Source organism: Sinocyclocheilus grahami, unplaced genomic scaffold (genome assembly GCF_001515645.1).
Source record: "Sinocyclocheilus grahami isolate Dianchi unplaced genomic scaffold, SAMN03320097.WGS_v1.1 scaffold844.1, whole genome shotgun sequence".
NCBI lineage: Eukaryota > Metazoa > Chordata > Actinopteri > Cypriniformes > Cyprinidae > Sinocyclocheilus > Sinocyclocheilus grahami.
Window position 1 is genome coordinate 127,700 of NW_015506023.1, and position 21,358 is coordinate 149,057.

The following is a 21,358-nucleotide window of genomic DNA, read 5'->3' on the forward strand; positions in this document are numbered from 1 at the left end:
AACAGATATGTACAGGTTAAAAATTATTATTGCACTAATGTTTATTATTAAGGTGAAAATAGTTCCATTTCGCTTTTATTAAAAAAAGCAAAGTTGAACCAATGTAACAAAAATGTAGGTATCTGTGTAAAGTAAACCTTGAATTGTGGCTGTCTAGTGAGTATGTGTATACGTAGTTATATTCTAAGCATTTCATTATTCATGTGAATGCCCTGTCTTAGGCATGAGATTGCATTACAGCTGAGAATTCAGACATCACGAAAGGCCATTTCAGCTTTTCGTTCACCTCTGATGTTTCTGCGTGGTTGTTTTCTATCAGAGATGTGGGTTGTAAGTTTGTTTCTCCAGTGTAGGAACACAAAAGCGTTATTTATTCCCCTGTGGTGCGGTCACAGCTAGAGTTTGAGACTGATTAGTGAGAATGTGAATTGAAATGTGACCATGACTGTCTGAGATTTGGACTTTTATTGCCGTTAACCCCATTACTAAATTTACTCCAAATTTAGTACACCTACTAAGAACAAAAACTTAGAGTACTGCAGCATTGTGGCTATAATAAAATATCGTTCTTTGAGTATGAACTAAACCAGGATTGGGTTAGGAATGCTACAACGTCCAAAAAAAAAAAAGCACCACATTAGGAAGCCAGTGCAAACTGAACAGCTTCCATACCGCAATGGTTTAAACGCAATATTGGCTGAAAAATCAGGCACTTTGAAAATCCACCAGAAATAGTATACTGTCTTGAGTGCCGTTGACATAGTTTTCACTTTATAGGATAGATATTATGCACATTGCAATTCAGCCTGTATTTGTTCAGAGTTTTGACTTTTTAGTCGATTGAAAAATGTCTGATTGTGAGTGAATGGTCAACAAATGAACAAACACATTAGTTGATGGTGAACCTGTTAAATTGTGCCATGTCTGCTACTTAAAAGATGGCAAATATAGTCTCATGCTGCCGCAATCAGAACATATTTTCCTTTTGTTGTAGCAGCTGTGAGAGTCCACTTCATGTTTTGTGAAGTTTTGCACACTGGGCTTGTTCAGGGAGATCTGGATCATAATCAACTGATTTTGTTAAATGGAGAAACAAAACCAGAATTGTTCCAGATTGGTGGTTTGTAAGCTAGCCGTGTGTGATATTTTATTACATTTCTGCACTGCCTCGTTTTCAGAGTTGTCTGAACCATTTAAAGTTTGACTGGACTGTTTGCATTATGCATTAATCTAGAAAGATATTCTTACTTTACCTCAAGGCGAAAGTGAAATCTGTAACATGTATTGTGTTTACAGTGAAGAGTAAAAAAAACAGAATCCATTTGTTGGCTATAAATTGTTAACAAAGCTGTAAGACTGACATCTCAGATTGACTTGCAGCTGCACAAACCCTCAGTGAGACTGTGAAGAGTACAGCTGCTCAATGCAATTGATTTAACTTCACTATTTCAAACACAGAGTTTATGCGAGCATGGTGACCCTTCCTTGAACTTGTCTAGATTCTAGTTTGGTGGTTTAAAGCAAGGGTTCGCACTGAACTGCTGCACAGCAAAACAAGACGAAAATCTTCCTTGAAGCCGGTTTTGTGTACAAATTTCCTGCATAATCGCAGATCCGTATCATCTTATTACTGTAATGCAATGATTCACTTGGATTTCATTTCATCAAGTTGCTTTACATTCCCACCGAGAAAGAAGATGAAAGCCAATGCAGGCAGGCGTTGTCCTTCTCGGTTGACATACAGTCTGGTCCCACATCCACATTTAATGGTGTAGTGTTGTCAGAAGTACCGCTACTAGTGTTATTCTGCAGTATCGATAGTACCAACCTCAATCAGTGGTGGTCATTCTTATGTCCAATTCCCTTTGCAAACTTTACTTTCTACTATAGGAGTGTTTTCCCATCCAAATACACTACGTAGTAGGGCTGCACGATAAATCGAAAAGGAATCGAGATCGCGATTCGACAGAAGCTGCGATAGTCATGCGTATCTTTCAGTGAAGCACGGTTCTGTGATCAGCAGTAAATCTCCATCTGAAGGCCAGAGGGCGCTCTCGCGCTCAAACGCCAAATACGCCTCGCAGAAGAAACCCAGAAAATTGCTGGGGCTGAATAAACAGAAGATTCAACTGCTTTCATTGATTCAACGTGACTAATAAACACACGACTACGGCAATATACGGTTTATCTGAGTTCTTATTATTATAATTTTCATTCAAATAAAGTATATTTATAATGCAATGCCTTTATCACTGCTTAAATACTATGAAATATGTTGCGTGCTTTATTCTGTGTAAGAAGCCACATCATCTCACAGAAGGATTTATTTCAAACACTCGACTGACGTTATGAAGTGAGTTTGGAGTAAAAATATGTTATTAAATGTGGTATTTTCACATGCTTTCAGATGGAGCAGCATTTACTTCACAGAGCTGTAGTTCACGGAGAAGCTATGCAAACAGCTGTCATTATCGCCAACGATTTCTTCGATTTCAGAATCACGCGTTAATGAACTACGGCTCTGTGTAGTAAATGCTGCTCCATCTGAAAGCACGTGATGATGATTTCCTGCTGATTACAGAACCGGCTTTACTAACGAAATGCGCACGACAATCGCATTCGATTAATCGTGCAGCCCTACTACGTAGGCATCATTTATGCCGTCTGTAATGCAGTATATAATCCATACGCGAAACGTGCTGACAGGCAGTGCTAGTAGTAGTAACTGATTACATGCAATCTGGATTATGTAATCAGATTACAAAAATAAAGTACTTGTAATTATATTACATTTTAAAATGCTCATAATGAGATTACAGTTACTTTTTATGGATTACATGATTATGTATTAATCACACTATGGCGGTAAATTATTCATATTGATTTTTTTCTTTTAAACTTTCCTTTCTAAATGAACCTTCCATTTATATACAGTCTTGCAGTTTCTGTGTAATTGCACATGCTGTCTATTTGTCAGGTGGCTGCGTTTACATGGACACAATTTAATTAGTATTTGAATTATAACTCATTAAGTAATTTAACCATTTATTTCTATGTCTTTGGACTTTGCCTTTATCTTCAAAACATATTAAAATGCAAAAATCCATGCAATTTACAGTGTAATCCACACATGCATGCCAAACTGCATTAGTGTGGTGAAGTTAGTTTTCGTTTTGTGAGTTATATGTGTGCCGAAAATGTGTTTTTGGAACAACTTTTTAAATTGATTCAGAAATATACATGGTCTGATCGGTTGCCACACATGGATGCCGTTTATAATGCTAAAATTGCCCGTTCATAATTTTAGAAACACTCCCACAATGCAAACATATTGGAGTCTACATCTGTAATGTATTGTTTAATGCATTTTATGATATTGAAAAGAAAGAGTGGAATGTATTTTCTTTCTCTTGTTTTTTTTTTCAGTATGTAAACAATAATCATTCAAGTCTATGTGATAAACGAAAGTAATGCTCACTTGCGTATGTGCGTCTGTTTTCTGATGAACACCCACAGTATGTGGCTTTGTGCTACTGCGTGTTAGCGGGAAAAATGCACATGCATTTCGCAGTGTTTGTATAGCGCAACATTTATGTAAACACAGGCAGTTATGTCTTAAGGGATTGTAAACAGATGGGACAAATTACTGATGTGTCAAAATGGATCATTAATGCATTAGTGTAGTAAATGGAGCCTATTAGACTTGCTGCTGTCTATAATGTCATCAATAATAATGAAACGGCAATAAAGCTGAGAAAAAGATAAAGATGACTTACTGCTCTTGTCTGGAAACGTTCAGTGGCTTTAAAAGTCCTCTACAGTTAGATTGGACTTGGATGTTTTGAAGCTATATTTAGTTAAATTGTCTTTATTTATTATACATTTTTAAATGTTTATTCATTTAACTCAAACAGTAGAGAAAGTCATGGGTTCGATTCCCAGGAAAAGCAAGAGCTGATTAAATGTATGCCTTGAATTTAAATGTAATGTAAATGTAAAAGCATTGATCAATAGCATTGTTTTTAAATACGGTATTTAAACTGAATTTGCATTTTACTGATTTTTTTTTAATTTTTTTTATATAGAGTAAATTAGATTTAAATTGAAACTGCATTGCATATTGAGTTGTGATACTCAAAAAAAACAAAACAATAAAAGCATATTTTAAATATATTTTTTTTATATTTTATTATTTTTACTGATGATAAAAATAGAGCATCACAGTCTGGCAAAGTGGCAAATAATGGTTATGGAGTAACCTGTAATTTTAGTAAATTTTGGCAAGTTGCTAATTGTTTTGTTAGTTAGTTAGTCCCTTCTAGAGTAGTTTGCTCTACAAATATTCGTTATCCAGCACTTTGATGTGAAGGGTTGTACATTTCCATCTTGTTTGATTTTAATCTATCAGTAAATATTGTAACTTTTGCTCTTTGTCTTGTGAAATGCACATCACCCAAGAACTCTGATGGCAAAAGCTCTTTTAGTTTGATCGAGCGTTGTGTTTCAGGTTGTTGGATTAGTGTGTTGGCATCCTTTAACTGTGGGAGTATTGCTGGAGTTTAAAAACACAATAGACCAGATCCAACCTTATTTATTTTATCTGTCAAAATGATGGAAAGTATTTTGAATCATCTGTTAATGTTTTTACAGTTCAGTACAAAATGCACTTGGCGAGTAATGCAGCCTCTGTCCTCAGCTTTCTAAAGTCCATTCACAATGAAGCGATAAAGCTTTTGGATGTTTGATATAAAACACACACACACACACACACACACACACACACAAAACCTTGGTCTTACAGGCCCGTGGGTGATTTTGTTATTGTGATTTACATTATAATGCTGCAAATAGACCGATAACCAGCCATTTAACTTCCTTCATTAACATTCATCGTGAATCACAGAACAGAACGAGCCACTGAATCTACTGAATATTACATGCTGCGTTTAATTTCCCATGATAAAGGCTTATGAAACCCTAAAGCACATCTTTTTTGATGTCAAGAGACATGTATTTGCTGAAACCAATATCACACATTGCTTTGAATACTAAGAGTCAAGTGATTCTTTCTTGCTACACTTGACAAATATTTAGAAGCATTATGATTTTTAAATGTTTTTGATGAAGTGTCTTCTGCTCACCAAGGCTGCAATTATTTGATAAAAAATGCAGTAAAAACAGTAATATTGTCAAATATTATTACAATTTGAAATGACAAATTTCTATGTGAATATCTGTTAAAATGTAATTTATTCCTGTGATCAAAGCTGAATTTTCAGCATCATTATTCAGACTGGAGTAATGATGATGAAAAATCCAGCTTTACATCACAGCAATAAATTACATTTTAAAATATATTCACAAAGAAAACAGCTATTTTAAATTGTAATAATATTTCACATTATTAGTGTTTTTACTGTATTTTTGAGCAGCCTTGGTGAGCAGAAGAGTCTTCATTAAAACATTTAAAAATCGTAATGTTTCCAAACTGTATGCGTTTAATCCTGCTTCCCCGAATGACTGAACTTCAGTGCCTTCAATCATGGCTTCATCCAGAACATGTCTGTCCTCGTATCACAGAGAGAACAAGATGGTGCGGAGCGTGACGTGACAGACATGTGAAGGGGCGGGGCTTATGCACCATCTGCCAATGGTTTTATTCAGGCTTCAGCAGTGGCTGAAATGAAAGGGAACATAAATATTTGCTTCTGAGCACATTCATATCTTGTGGTGATTTCCATGCAGTCGCTGTGCTGTCTGAGACAGGAGCACAAACACACAGAGGAGAATTCAAAGGCACTCACGATGCATACATGAGAGCGGTTCAGAATCACTCCTGGACATGTTCACATCTGCGTTTGCACTCCTTTGGACAGTTTTTTTTTATCAATCCATCCATCCATCCATCCATCTTCCTTACCGTTTGTCCTGTGTGGGGTTGTGGGAGTGCTGGGAACTAGCCTGCGCCCCGAGCTGAAGGCAGGGAAACAGTCTGGGAAAAATCCAACACACACACACACACACACGTCTACGGGCAATTTATCATCTCCATTTCACCTGCATATCTTTGGGTTGTGACGGAAACCAAAGCCTACACATGGAGAACGTTAGGGGTTTAATGATCCGCTCAGCTCACAATATTATGCATTTTGACAATATTTTCGACAAAAAAACAAAGATTTTTTACTAAATTAACCTAAAGTGAAAATTTCCCAAAACCTGCACTAGCCTAACTAATGCAAAAATAAATAAATAAAAATATTTATATACTAAAATTTATTTAAAACAAAATGTAAGTTTTTTTTCTTATGTGCTTTTGTCTTTGTCTTTTAATTATATTTCTATTACTATTTATTTTATTCCAGTTTAAGTAACTTTAGTACATCGACATAAACATATTTTCAGTTAGTTTTCAAGGCAACATTTCTAATTGGATGAACGTTTTTCATCTAATATTCATATTTTATTTCAGCTGTATTTCAATTAACAAAACAATCTGTAACCTTTTAATTTTAATTTTAATATTTCTTCTAGTTTTTAGTAGTTTTAGTATATCAAATTAAGCAAAAATTATAAATGTTGCTTTGGCAACAATTTCATTTCAATTTATTTTTTATTTTTATTTATAATTTGATGGTCAAACTTTATTTTAAGGTCCTATTCTCACTTTAAACTATTAACTATGACTTCTGCCTCAGTAAACTCCAAATTTGCTGCTTATTAATAGTTAGTAAGGTAGTTTTTAAGTTTGGGTATTGGGTCGGTTTAAGAGATCTAAAAATATTGTCATGCAGAATAAGAATTAATATGTCTGAGCACATTCATATCTTGTGGTGATTTCCATGCAGTCGCTGTGCTGTCTGAGACAGGAGCACAAACACACAGAGGAGAATTCAAAGGCACTCACGATGCATACATGAGAGCGGTTCAGAATCACTCCTGGACATGTTCACATCTGCGTTTGCACTCCTTTGGACAGTTTTTTTTTATCAATCCATCCATCCATCCATCCATCTTCCTTACCGTTTGTCCTGTGTGGGGTTGTGGGAGTGCTGGGAACTAGCCTGCGCCCCGAGCTGAAGGCAGGGAAACAGTCTGGGAAAAATCCAACACACACACACACACACACGTCTACGGGCAATTTATCATCTCCATTTCACCTGCATATCTTTGGGTTGTGACGGAAACCAAAGCCTACACATGGAGAACGTTAGGGGTTTAATGATCCGCTCAGCTCACAATATTATGCATTTTGACAATATTTTCGACAAAAAAACAAAGATTTTTTACTAAATTAACCTAAAGTGAAAATTTCCCAAAACCTGCACTAGCCTAACTAATGCAAAAATAAATAAATAAAAATATTTATATACTAAAATTTATTTAAAACAAAATGTAAGTTTTTTTTCTTATGTGCTTTTGTCTTTGTCTTTTAATTATATTTCTATTACTATTTATTTTATTCCAGTTTAAGTAACTTTAGTACATCGACATAAACATATTTTCAGTTAGTTTTCAAGGCAACATTTCTAATTGGATGAACGTTTTTCATCTAATATTCATATTTTATTTCAGCTGTATTTCAATTAACAAAACAATCTGTAACCTTTTAATTTTAATTTTAATATTTCTTCTAGTTTTTAGTAGTTTTAGTATATCAAATTAAGCAAAAATTATAAATGTTGCTTTGGCAACAATTTCATTTCAATTTATTTTTTATTTTTATTTATAATTTGATGGTCAAACTTTATTTTAAGGTCCTATTCTCACTTTAAACTATTAACTATGACTTCTGCCTCAGTAAACTCCAAATTTGCTGCTTATTAATAGTTAGTAAGGTAGTTTTTAAGTTTAGGTATTGGGTCGGTTTAAGAGATCTAAAAATATTGTCATGCAGAATAAGAATTAATATGTGCTTTATAAGTACTAATAAACAGACAATATGCTAGTAATATGCACGCTAATTAACAGTGGGATTTTTTTTAGTTGTAGTTGACTATAATATCCCTGTCCATCTCAAATGTGTCTCTTCTGACCACTTGTGCGTGAATTACAAGGGGAGGGTTTACATCGCAAAACGATATCTGTGTTTCTAAAATGTAAGAGATCAAATAAAGTGTCTGTGTTCTCCACCCGTTTAAATAACTCTCTCCTGTTCCCACAGTACCGACGGTCTCTGATGACGTTACATCAACAGTGCAGCCTAGAAGATCCACACCTCCCATCAGGACCAGCACTGCCAGCATCACCCGGAGACCTGCGCTCAACATCTCCGTCACTCCCGACCCGGCAGCCGTGGACCCGCCGAACCCCAGCGCCGGCAGCCCGCCCCCCTCCAGCAGACGCTTCTGCGACGGGACGGAGAGGAGAGGAATCTCCTGGCCGCAGACGCACCGAGGAGCGACGGTGGAGCGGCCGTGTCCTAAAGGAACTCGAGGCAGGCATTTGAATTATTTTTGCAATTAGCGTCAGGAATCTGGCTGTCATTAGTGCAGAAGGACCTCCTTTGTGCTGGTATCCGGCGTGTGGTGTTTCTTATTTGAATGGCATCCATATGGAAATGCCAAAATTATCAGCAAGATTTGCATTCCATTGCTCCGTTAATAAGTAAAAATTATGCAGAGCTGTATGAAATAGCATGAAAAGTTTGACAGACTCCACCAGATTTAGTCCTAATTTAAAGTGATGAAATGCATCGTTTAAATTATTTTATAATCTTTCCTGTGGTGCACTTATAATCCTACCGTATCATAAACTCTCATAATTTAGATATAAATGGTCATTTTTTTCTCTGGTTTGCGGTGAGACTCATTGTAAACGCCCACTGCTGTGATTGGCTAACATCTTTACATATGAAATGAGCATTGCATGTGAACTCTATTGAAAACTTTTACTGTGTTTTTACCATAACAGCCGGCAAGATGAACTAATTGTGAAAAGTGCACTGTAAAAAAATGTCATTGTGGCACAGCGTCATTTACACAAACACTAAACACCATCACGGTAACCCACATGAAACTGAAATAATGCAATAAACATTCATTTAACAACATTAGGTGTAGCACACAACCCTAATATACAAAACTGATAAGAAAAAACTAAGAAGAAACATAGTTATTTCAACAAAAAAAAACCCATCAAATTTGAAATGTAACGCAGGGAATTCTGGGAATGTCAATTTACGGTTATTCACTGTAAATTATACGGTCTTTTTCACTTCCAAAAACGGTATACTACCGTAAAATGACAATGTAATATCCAATAATGTTGTTCACCGTATATAGTAGGGGAATTTACCGTTAACCCTTTAACTGGTTTTTACTGTAGCATTTTTACAGTATTTTACCGTTAAATTCACAGTCATTTTTTACAGTGGTTGATTATAGCATCATATTTAGAGCATCAAAGGTTGCACGACGCAAATGATTTCTGCAATCTCACAAATGCTTTTATCATAACGTGCCCAGTGAAGACACAGTAGAAATAAGAGACTCGTTGTGCAGTGTAAACTGTGTCATCGATTATAACGGGAGTTTTGGCGAAAATGCAGAAATCAAATGACTGATAGACTCGCGCTGCTCCAGTGATTATAAAGAGAGAGATCTTTGATCACTTTCTGTGTATAAAATAATCACAATATAGAGAACAGATGGTTTTCATGAAGTGAAGGTTTAGTTGCTGCCTTTATTCACTAATGCATATCAGCAGTAAAACACATCTGTACATGAGTTTCAGAGTTTTATATTAAGTTTCTCGAGGTTAGTTCTTAAAGTTTGCAAAAGTTTTTGCACCAAAAAAGTCTTGGTCTAGCCCGAGGGGAATGTGTGACGCGATGATTGGCCTGATTTCAAATCCTGGCATTTCAGACAGATAGAAAATAATAATTCATATTTTAAACCGAAACTTATAGTATGTTTTTATCCCATGTGTAAATATCAAGAACATTTTGATTCTCCGTTTCATGGCCCTTTTCACATTTATAAAAAAGTTTGAATCTTAGCATGAATGAATTTTTGATGTAGTGATCTCAAAGACGAGGACCTGCGAACTAGTGCTGATCTTAAAGTCAGTGTTGAACAGGTTTTCTCTTTCCGTCGTTCTCCAGGAATCGCTCTGTTCCTCTGTACGTCTGCCGACGGGATCTGGAGTCCCAAAGGTCCTGATCTCAGTAACTGCACGTCTCACTGGGTGGCACAGGTGGCACAGAAGGTGAGTCCGAAATAGTCGCTGTAATGCATTTCTATAGCACATTTCACATTGTTGCAAAGCGGCTTTACTGAAAATCATTGTGTTAATGTTTATAGTTCATGCCTTATATTTGCATTTAGCAGATTAGAGCCGAGCGATCATATAGTTACATTCATATTAAAATTATTTCTGAAGATCATGTGACACTGAAGACTGGAGTAATGATGCTGAAAATTCAGCTTTGATCACAGAAATAAATTACAGTTTAAAATATATTCACATAGAAAACGGCTATTTTAAATTGTAATAATATTTCACAATATTACTTTATTTTTAATCAAATAAGTGCAGCCGTGATGAGCAGAAGAGACTTCTTTAAAAACATTCAAAAATCGTAATTATTGCAAACTTTTGACCTGCACAAGTATTACTACCCCAGATGGAGGGGAAGATAAAATAATAATGATTTTCTAAATATATAAGCCAAGCATGCACAGTTATGGGTAACAAGCCCAGATATTCTGAGGTCTATTATAATGAATTCAGTTAGATGTTTTTGACTCACTCATTCTCTTCTGAACTCCTCACATCTTCAGATCCGGAGTGGTGAGAATGCTGCGAATCTGGCGAACGAGTTGGCGCGTCACTCTCAGGGTCCCGTGTACGCGGGCGACGTCAGCTCCTCTGTGCGGCTCATGGAGCAGCTGGTGGATATACTGGACGCACAGCTGCAGGAACTCAAACCTAACGATAAAGATACGGCGGGACGGAGCTTCAACAAGGTACAGTGCAATACATATCCGGCTAGAGCGAATGTGATTTGTGGATGTTGATTTGTTTGATTTGGTAAAGTTTGAATCTCCAAGTCCTAAAAACGTCAGCAGTTCTGGTTTGACAGTTTCTATTCCTGACAAGTTCAGTGGCCAGCAAAAGTTCATTTATGCTTTAAAACTTTAACAGAGTTGATTAGTGAGGGAATACCAGTCCCTGTTGTTAGTTTGTGTCATTTCTTATTTTGAGTCAAGCCCTTACAGCATTACCAAGGCTTATATTGCATATTTTATTTTTATTTTTATTTATTTTTTTTTAATTAAATTAAATTAAATTAAATTAAATTAATTTTAATTTAAATTTTTTGTTTTATTTAATTACATTTTTTTTATATTTTATTTTAATTTTATAGCGTGTTCTAATGTTCCCTCTTCAGCCAGTGACTTATAGAAGAGAGATGCACATCCATAGACATGTTTCATAGAAATGCTTTTATGGACGTGCTCTACTGTGTCCTTTTATACTCTATATGATCTCAGCTTTGAATATATACAGATATTTCTTCAGCTATAGGCACTTTTTGCCCTGTGGACTTTCAGAAATGAATTTAATGCTACTAGGTTATTTAAATGGTCTATACTGACAATGATTACAGAATGATTATTGATTATTAAGGTCCGTTTCATAATCTGCTTTTTTTTGTATTCTTAATACAAACAGTAAGTGATATTTTGGCACCTTTTGCATAATTACCGTTACAGTTTGCTTAGAAATTGCAAAAAATAAAAAATATACGTGATGGTAACTTTTTTTTTCCTTATTATATTTTGTCTTAAACATGCTATTCACTGACACTTAGGTACAAAATCGTTGGTCATGGTGGAAATGATGTCACAACTACAAATCATAAATCATTTCACACAGTCATATTGAAATATTATATCACGTTTTGTTTAAATCATCATGTTTTGAAACGCAATTAATATTGTCACATTTTTCTTTTTAAGTGAAAAGCAATGACAGTTTTAATGTGCTCTCCATATAGGGAAAAATTAAAAATGTATATAAAATCCATCACTGGAACATAAAAGTGCCTGTCGTTGAAGCGACACACAGGCTCTCATTTCTTCTCTTGCTCTTCCTCTTTTCCTGTGTGTGCGCGTGCGCGTGTGCGCGTGCGTGTGCGCGTGCGTGTGCGCGTGCGTGTGCGCGTGTGTGCGCGTGTGTGCGCGTGTGTGCGCGTGTGTGTGCGCGTGTGTGTGTGTGCGCGTGTGTGTGTGTGCGTGTGTGTGCGTGTGTGTGCGTGTGCGTGTGCGTGTGCGCGTGCGCGCGTGTGCGCGCGTGTGCGTGTGTGTGTGCGCGTGTTGTTCCTAATCTTCCGTCTTTGTGTTTGAAACCAAAAAAGCGTCAAAAAAGAGAGAGGACTTGCAGGGCCTATATGAAGGTATATATGGACCCAATCCCAGGATTCCCTTCACCTGCTCGGCTGCATGCAGCTTGTTTGTCTGGCTGGAAATCCATCTGTCTGTCGTCCTGCTGACACGCGACTCTCTTTAAGACAGTTCTGCCTCGTTCTTGTCTTTCTGTTCTGTTTTGTGTTGCTTTCACCGCCTTCCTCTTATCTGTTCACCCTCCTCCTTATTGCAATAGTTGACCCAAAAATGAAAAATTTCTGAAAATGTATTCACCCACAGGCCATCCAAGATGTAGATGAGTTTGTTTGTTCATGGGAACAGGTTTGTAGAAATGTAGCATTGCATCAGTGTCTCAGCGATGGATGCTCTACAGTGAATGGGTGCCGTCAGAATGAGAGTCCAAACAGCTGATAAAAACATCACAATAATCCACAGCACTCCAGTCCATCAGTTAATGTCTTGAGAAGTGATCCGTCATCTTTTATTACATATTTCAGTCAGCAGGAGGTTAGAGTGGGCTTTAGTTTCTCACAGTTGTGGACTATGATTTGCTGGTATTAGAAGATTTTATTAAACACAAAAAATGGATACAGGAATGAGTGCATGATGAGTTAGTAGTATCTTCAGTCAAATTTTGTCAGCTTTTTAGTTAAAAATTGAGCTTTGCATTATCCGTTACTCAAGACTGTGTTTTGGTCTTGTCTATGTGATGAGTTTTTATTTCGGTTTTTGGTTTAGGATCTGAAAAGTCTATTAAAGAACATGTGCTGACAGTTATTTCACCCACCGTACAGTTTTCCTGGAAACACTGAAAAAAAAGAGTGTACTTTGAAACCATTTCACTCAGAAGTTGCTAGTAAATGTAACAAATAATAACAAAGCAACATTGAATTAAGCTTGAAATTGGGGTTTCTGTGAGTCTTAAAATGCCTTAATTCACACTTCCACAATTAAAGGCCTTAAAAAGGTCATAAATCAGAGCAAAAAGTCTTAAATTCGTAAAATCATTGCTTTAATTGTTGCATGCATTGCAAAAAAAAAAAAAAGTATTCCTCAGTGTTTGTGTTTTCCAATATAAATGTCTAATCACCTTTTATGCAAATGTAAATTCTTAAAAAACTGAATACAATTAAGTGAGTTTGTTTAAAATAAGAACAAATATCTGGGTATGAAAACTTGCCTTTGAATTAAGGTTATTTTTCTGATTTTTCTGAACTCATGTCATTTTGAAAAATTTGATAAGTTAAGAATCTTTAGACATTTGAACTGAAAAACGAGACACAATTACTAAGCATTTTTTGTGCAGTGTGATCAGAAGTACAGGCAAAGTTATTTTCATATTCTAGTGGTTGGAAGCAGAGCTATTCAAGTATTTTTTGCACAATTTTTTAAATCTTCAGTTTATTCCTTACATTTTCTTTAATTGGTCTAAAAAAGGTCTTAACAAGTCTCAAATTTACCTTCATAAAACCTGCAGAAACTCTGTGAGATTTTGAAGCTGAAAGACTGAAATTCTTGTCAAATGTACTCCACACTCTTAAAAATTAAAATCTTCACAGCGATGCCATAGAAGATCCATTTTTGGTTCCACAAAGATCCATTCAGTCAAAGGTTCTTTAAAGAACCATCTCTTTCTTACCTTTTTATAATCTGAAGAACCTTCTTTCGCCACAAAGAAGCTTTTGTGAAACAGAAAGGTTCTTCAGATGTTGAAGGTTCTTTAAGGAACCATTTAGACAAAAAGGTTCTTCTATGGCATCGTGAAGCACCTTTATTTTTAAGTGTGCAGTAATCTTTGTTTTATTGACACCTTCAAAAAAAGAACCAATTTTTACAGTGCACCGTAAAAAATTACCGTGAATTTAACGGTAAAAGACTGTAAAATGCTACAGTAAAAACCTGTTAAATGGTTAACAGTAAATTGCCCTACTGTATACGGTGAAAAACTGTATTGGACATTACATGTCATTTTACGGTAGTATACCGTTTTTGGAAGTGAAAAAGACTGTATAATTTACAGTGAATAACCGTAAATTGACATTCCCAGAATTCCCTGCGTTACATTTCAAATTTGATGTTGTTTTGTTGAAATAACTATGTTTCTTCTTAGTTTTTTCGTATCAGTTGTGTATAATAGGGTTGTATGTTACACCTAATGTTGTTAAATGATTGTTTATTGCATTATTTCAGTTTCATGTGTGTTACCGTGATGGTGTTTAGTGTTTGTGTGAATGACACACTGTGCACCTTCTATATATGTTATTATATAAAAGCTGCTTGTGATGGGCTTTGGTTCATCATGTGACTTTCTCATCACCTCCTGCATTTGGTGGTTATCAGTGCATTACAAAGCTACAAAACAGATTTCAGTACTTCAATAGGTTGGTATATTAACATCATATCAGTTAATGAAATTACGGTATTTAACTGTAAATTTAAGCTAAGACCGTAAAACCTAAAACGTTGCTACCGTATTTTTTAGGATAAAATTCCGGCAACCACAGCTGCCGGTTTTTTACCGTAAATTTTACAGATTTTTTTTTTTACAGTGTGCCTATGCATCGGTCTTCATAAATGCATAAAGCTAGTGAGTTTGAGTGTCGCCTGGATAAAATGTGAAAAATCCATCTCCGTTTTCTGCACACATATTTACAATTGAAGGTCCTTCACAAAGTTAACTGCAGACAGGGTTCACTGTGAAGACTTGTTTGATGGTGAAGGTTGATGTCGGCAGTGCGTTTGGTCGAATGCTTTCAGCGGAGCTTCAAACCTGAAAGAAACCTTACAGCCCACAAGGCCCACACGACACTCAATCAATGCATGTCCAGAATGAGTTGACACAGTGAGAACAGGGCTGTGAACACTACTCGTGTCTCAGCAGATGCTCTTGACTTACTGTAGTGCAATTGCAGGGGAATCTGTCTGGCGTAATCATGGGTTAAGTGTCCTGTCATTACTGCATGTCATTCAAGGGCTCTGTGGTAATGAGATCCTCTCACAATCTCTACAGATAACTCCCAGTCTGGGACTCGAGTGCATGTTTTGCAAGTCCTTTAGAAGTAAAGTTAAAGTTGTAATTAATTTCCGTTTTTCTTTTTATCATTATAAATCGTTTAAACTTTCAGTTTTGTTTTGTATGCTTTATTATCATTTACATTTAGCAACATAACATTTAAGTTGAAATGTAAATATTTAAAATAAAGGGACAATATTTTAAGAAAGGAGGGATGGGGCCACATTTATGATGAATTTCTGTGTAAATTGTAAAGATCACTCTTGCATAAATGAATGCTTTGAATGTTACAATTTACATGAGAATGGCTTAAACGAACAATCTGCACAGAAATGTTTTATTCATGAAATCTGTTCTGTTTGAGGCTTTTAAAATACCAAACAAAAGAATGTTTGGAATTATAAACGCAATCAAAACTTTCTTCTGTCGCCTGATCGAAAGATTAGACTTTTTTTAGTGAGGTCTTCTAGTATAATTGTACAAATCTCTGCCTTCAGCTGGTGCTTCACGTGTTTTGTTTTTTTTGCTGTTAAATCTTTACTGATTTTTATAAAGTAAACATAAGAATAACTGTTCGTAATATTTCAAGATGAGCGCTTACTGGATTGAAGCAGCTTAGGTTTGCTTGATTCTCCAGACATCGTTTTGTTTGTTTGTTCATCTCTCAGTCATCACTGTATTGCATTGCATTATGTTTTGATCAGTTAAATATCATCTTTCTAAGACATATTATTGGAGATATAGAGCGCCGACTGATATTTATATAATTTTATGTAAGTATCTGCTATACTGTTACAAAGATCTCATTGATTTACGTTTCAGGCATCAGAATTTCATCACTTCTTGGCCATATAAACATCAGCATCTGCACCAAATTGCATGTTTTTGCTCAGTTTGGGCCTCTGAATAAAGTGGAGCTGTTTTTTCCTCCATATTCTCACTCTAGCAGACTATAAGAGTCGTTAAAGCCTGATGTAAAACACATACTGTATGCAGAACGTTGTCTTTTATGTTTTGTCTAAGGGTTCTTTAAATTATTCCTTTTTTAAATAGATAGATCATTTCATAAGGTTAAAATCCCCCTTTAAACCCAAAAGCCCTGCAGTCGCCGTGGGATTCATTAATTGAATTGCATCCTGGTTAAAGCCGATGCAAATGAAATGGATACCAATGAGAGCATCCCGTTTTCTGGAGTCTTTCTATAATCTGCAAGCCACTTCCAGTCCAGTTATGCTTTTTACCTTATATAGGATTTTTTTTTTTTTTTTGTGACAGCCTGACAGTTAGATCCTGTTACAGATAGGAATGCATACATTATTGATCCCCAGCAGGAAATTTAATATGACAATCAACTAAATTGTGTAGATTCCAGTTGGTGTGGAAACTGCCTTATGTCCAGTATATTGACGGAAGTTTTCGTAAGCAGAGAAACTTGATCTTTTGCGAACTATAGAAACTGTTTGGAAATTAATAATTGGTGCCGGAACTGGATAAGGAATGCTTAGAAGTTGGGCTTACAATGAAACGAAAGGTGGCATAAACACACACAGCACATTAACTGTTGAACTGTTTTGCACGAATCGCGCTACAGTGTTTCATTTCCCATTATAGTTGTTGCGTGTCACAAGTCTCATTCGCTTCTCTCCAGTGTATTCCATGTGCTGGATCCTTTTTTTTTTTCCCAGGGAAAGCGAAGGAAAAATATCAACCGCCTGTCATTTCTCTTGTTTCCATGGTTACAGGCCATTGTGGACACAGTTGACAACCTCCTGAGGCCAGAAGCCCTTAAATCCTGGGAGGACATGAATTCCACAGAGCAAACACATGCTGCTACTATGTTACTCGATACCCTGGAGGAAGGAGCCTTTGTCCTTGCAGACAACCTGATCGAGCCCGCAGTCGTCCGAGTGCCTGCCGAGAACATCAGTAAGTGCTTTCATCTTAGCCGGCAACTTTTGATGTAAATGATGAAGTTTCGATTCTGACCTGATGCTTAATGACTGATGGAGTTTTTCTAGGAGTGATGTTTGCTTCTGAAAACCAAAGCGGAAGGGAACGGAATTGGCAGGAATGCTTGGAAGAGGCGGAAAGGTCATTTCACATAAACTGGCCAAACTGGCATTAACCAATGGCAAAACAATACAAATAGTTGACCCAAAAATAAACATTTTCCGAAAATGTCCTCACCCTCATTCCAGCCGAGATGTAGATGAGTGTGTTTCTTCATCAGGTTTGGAGAAATGTAGCACTGCATCAGTGTCTCAGCAATGGATGCTCTGCAGTGAATGGGTGCCGTCAGAATGAGAGTCCAAACAGCTGATAAAAACATCACAACAATCCACAGCACTCCAGTCCATCAGTTAATGTCTTGACAAAAGCTGAAATAAATCCGCATACATTTTTAACTCTCTATCCATATTGCTTCCTCCAGTGAAAAAGTTGTCTGGTCTGAATCAAGAGAGAAATCTGCACCGTTTACAAGCCGAAACAGCTCTTAACAAATATGTGGCTGGATTTTTTTATGTAAGAGACAACAAGAGATGGACTTTTTCACCGGAGGAAGTGTTATTATGCATGTATTTTTTAGCCAGAAGTGACAGTTTAGAGTTGTAATGATGGAGTTTTTATATATTTCTCCAAATCTGTAAAGAAATCAAAGAAACAAACTTACTGTGTCAGTGTTTGTATGTAGACACCAGTCTTGCATTACAATATTTTTTATTTCTTGTAGGTTTTTGCGCTTTTTTTCCATAACAATGCATTAAAGCAATGACAATGAATAACTAAAGCGCAACAAATCTATTTTATTGCAATAGCGTAATTTCAGGAGACCAGCAAAAAAAAAAACGTTTTGTTAAACATTTGTAAATGTTCAGAATTTTAAAAGAAACTAATTATTTTTTTTTACTTTTAATCAGTAAAGGAAGCATTAAATTGATCAAAAGCGTCAGTAAAGACTCACGTGACACTGAAGACTGGCGTAATGATGCTGAAAATTCAGCTTTGCGTCACAGGAATAAATTGCATTTTAAAATATACTAAAATACAAAACGGTTCTTTTAAATTGCAATAATATTTCACAGTATTTCTGTTTTTACTGAATTTATAACCAAATAAATGCAGCCTTGGCGAGCAGAAGAAACTTTTGAGTGGTAGTGTACATTAATAAATAAAATATTTGAACATTTAATTTGGCACTTTCTTGTCAACTTGAATGTTAAGGTGCTATTTTAGTGAGAGTGAAATTGACAGTAAATATGACATGTTGAAGTACTGACTAAAGACAGCTTTGAGAAATATCACGAGATCTTAGATTAAATCTTTTGATTTTATTTATGCACTTCTTTGTAATGCATAATATACTGGTTCTGATGGTTTTATATTTATGATTGCACCCTCTTGTGGATCGCTGATTTAAAAATCTGTTCACTGATCCCATCACTGAAAATAATGCCTTTGGAGATTTGAAAATATTTAAGTGAAACGTGATTTTTATTTTATTTTTTGTATGTTGCTGCAGTGCGGCTGGAAGTGTTAAGTATCTGAAACGGGCATATCGAGAGCCTCAGAGGTAAAGAAATAGCACAGAGAACAGATAAATTGTTAATTAATCAGGCAATTAGCATATCAGGCCGTTTGCAGATCCAACATACTGAAGAACTTCAGCAGGTCTTGCAGTAGCAGGTCCGCTCCAGTTTCTGTTTCATGCATCTTCTTCAGCTCTTTTGAGTATAGTATTATGTATGAATTTAAACAGAGCCAGGAATGTTTTACTGACTTTCTGTAGCCCTCTGCAGCTGGAGAGCTCTGCAATAGTATGCTTTTCAATCAATAGACGTTAGTGGCTCATAAAAATGCATTTTATCAAAGTCTCTCAGTTTTGTACATTAAGTTTATTGAATATACTGTTCATCAGATGTGTTAAAATAACTAAGCGAGGTCTCCGTGAATGTGTGTTTGTGGGCAGTTTGACTTGCCTGTAGGTAACAACAGTGCATTAAATGAGAGTAACCAACACTGTTTTGCTGCCACACATGTCCATCTCTGCAGATATCAGCTTTCCTGGTGAGTCCATGGAAAGAGAAGAAAAGACCATGCAATCCTACACAACGCTAATGTTGTGCTGCTTAATTTAGAGAACCTTTCCCGGCAGATTCGATCTGGGCTCGAGAAATCATTGGGCTGATTGCTATTTACAGCCACAGATATGAGAGTCTCCCAGGCAGTGAATAATGCAGGAATCTGAGCCGTTGACGGCTGTACAAGTGTTTGCTGAATGTAGCAGTCTGCCCTTCTTGAGTTTGCTTAGCAAAGTTAAGCATTCGTCACACAGTACACATGCTATAAAAAAGCGAAATAATCAGTTTTTACAAAAACATTGAACATACTGTACACTGTAAAAAAAAAAAAAAAAACTGTGACATTTACGGTAAAATACCGGCAGCTGAGGTTGCCAGAAGTTCACCGTAAAAAATATGGTAGCAACATTTTAGGTTTTACAGACTTAACTTAAATTCACAATAAAATACCGTATTTCATTAACTAATGTAATGTTAATAAACCAACATAGTGAAGTGTTAATATCTGTTTTGAACCGTTGTAATGGGCTGATAACCACCTAAAACTAGTGGTGATGAGAAAGTCACACGATGAAACAAAGTTCACCACAAACAGCTTTTCTACGAGCTGAGGAGTGCAATACTTATATATAGAAGGTGCACACAGTGTCATTCATACAAACACTAAACAGCATCACGGTGACACACATGATACTGAAATAATGCAGTAATCATTCATTTAACAACATTAGGTGTAATATTAGACCCTAATGTACACAAATGATAAGAATAAACATGTTAATTCAACAAAAAAAACATCAAATATGAAGTGTCATGCTGGGAATTCTGGGAGTGTCAATTTACAGTTTTTCACTGTAAATTATACAAGGACTTTTTCTTTTTCACTTCCAAAAACCGTATTTTTAACAGTATTACATTTATTCACCGACTATAGTATGGAAACCTACTGTTAACCAGTTAACAGGTTTTTACTGTGGCATTTTTACAGTCTTTTACTGTTACAATCTGGATTACATATTAAAATTCCCCAAATTATGTACTTGTAATTAAAGGAGTGTAATCAAAAATGTCATGATTTCTCGGGTGCATGTAAATAGGTGGATATTGTTCTGTTCTGTAATATTTCATGAATGCATTCGTCACTGTGAATGTGCTGAAACCAAATCGACTTCGCTCCGGTCTCAGCATGTGGCGACTTTAACCATTCAGATGCTGATGTCTCCAAAGAAGTGTGGAATTTATTAGTAACGTGATCTCATTCATATAAGACGGCTTTGTGCGCTCATCTGTCATTTCACTGTACGGCGAACTGCAGGTTTTTCCTTTTAACCTGGGCCCAGTGCTTCTTCACTCCCTTTGTTTTGTTGTTCTCAGACACGTTGTTTGAGGGTCTGTGAGATTATTTAGAGTGAATAGTTTCTAAAGGACAGTACGTGGTTGTAATTTGGGGGGATTTTAAAATTAAAAAAAGGTTTCTTTGATTATCTTTGACTCCTTCCAAACTCATATGACTTCCGTTGTCAGATTTCCCGCTTATGTTTATGTCTCAACATCTGCAAAGGGGTGATCAAATGTAACAAATCATGAAAAAAAATCATCTTTTTTATTTCCTCAAACTTTGATAATTGCCTTAGTCTTTTAAACAACTGTAACACTTTACAGCAAAGTTCATTAGTTAATCTGAATTAATGCGTTAACTAACAACGAGCAATACATTTGTTACAGTGTTTATTAATCTTTGTTAATATTATTTAATAAAACTACAACTTTATCAAACTTTGGATTTGAATAATGCATTAGTAAATGTTGAAATTCATATTAACGGAGATGCTTTACAAGTGTTTTTAGTTGTTAGTTCATGTAAACTAATGTTAGCAAATGGAACCTTATTG

At 35.9% G+C, this 21,358-nt stretch overlaps 1 protein-coding gene across 1 annotated transcript in view; it reads left to right on the forward strand.

Moving 5' to 3' along the window:
- LOC107562845 (adhesion G protein-coupled receptor L2-like) overlaps positions 1-21,358 on the forward strand; it is an 81,945-nt gene that overhangs the window by 23,544 nt on the left and 37,043 nt on the right. Inside the window, exons 5-8 of the mRNA XM_016247588.1 lie at positions 8,165-8,437; positions 10,106-10,209; positions 10,785-10,970; positions 17,130-17,313. Coding sequence (XP_016103074.1) covers positions 8,165-8,437; positions 10,106-10,209; positions 10,785-10,970; positions 17,130-17,313 — 747 coding nt within the window. The remainder of the gene's footprint in view (positions 1-8,164; positions 8,438-10,105; positions 10,210-10,784; positions 10,971-17,129; positions 17,314-21,358) is intronic.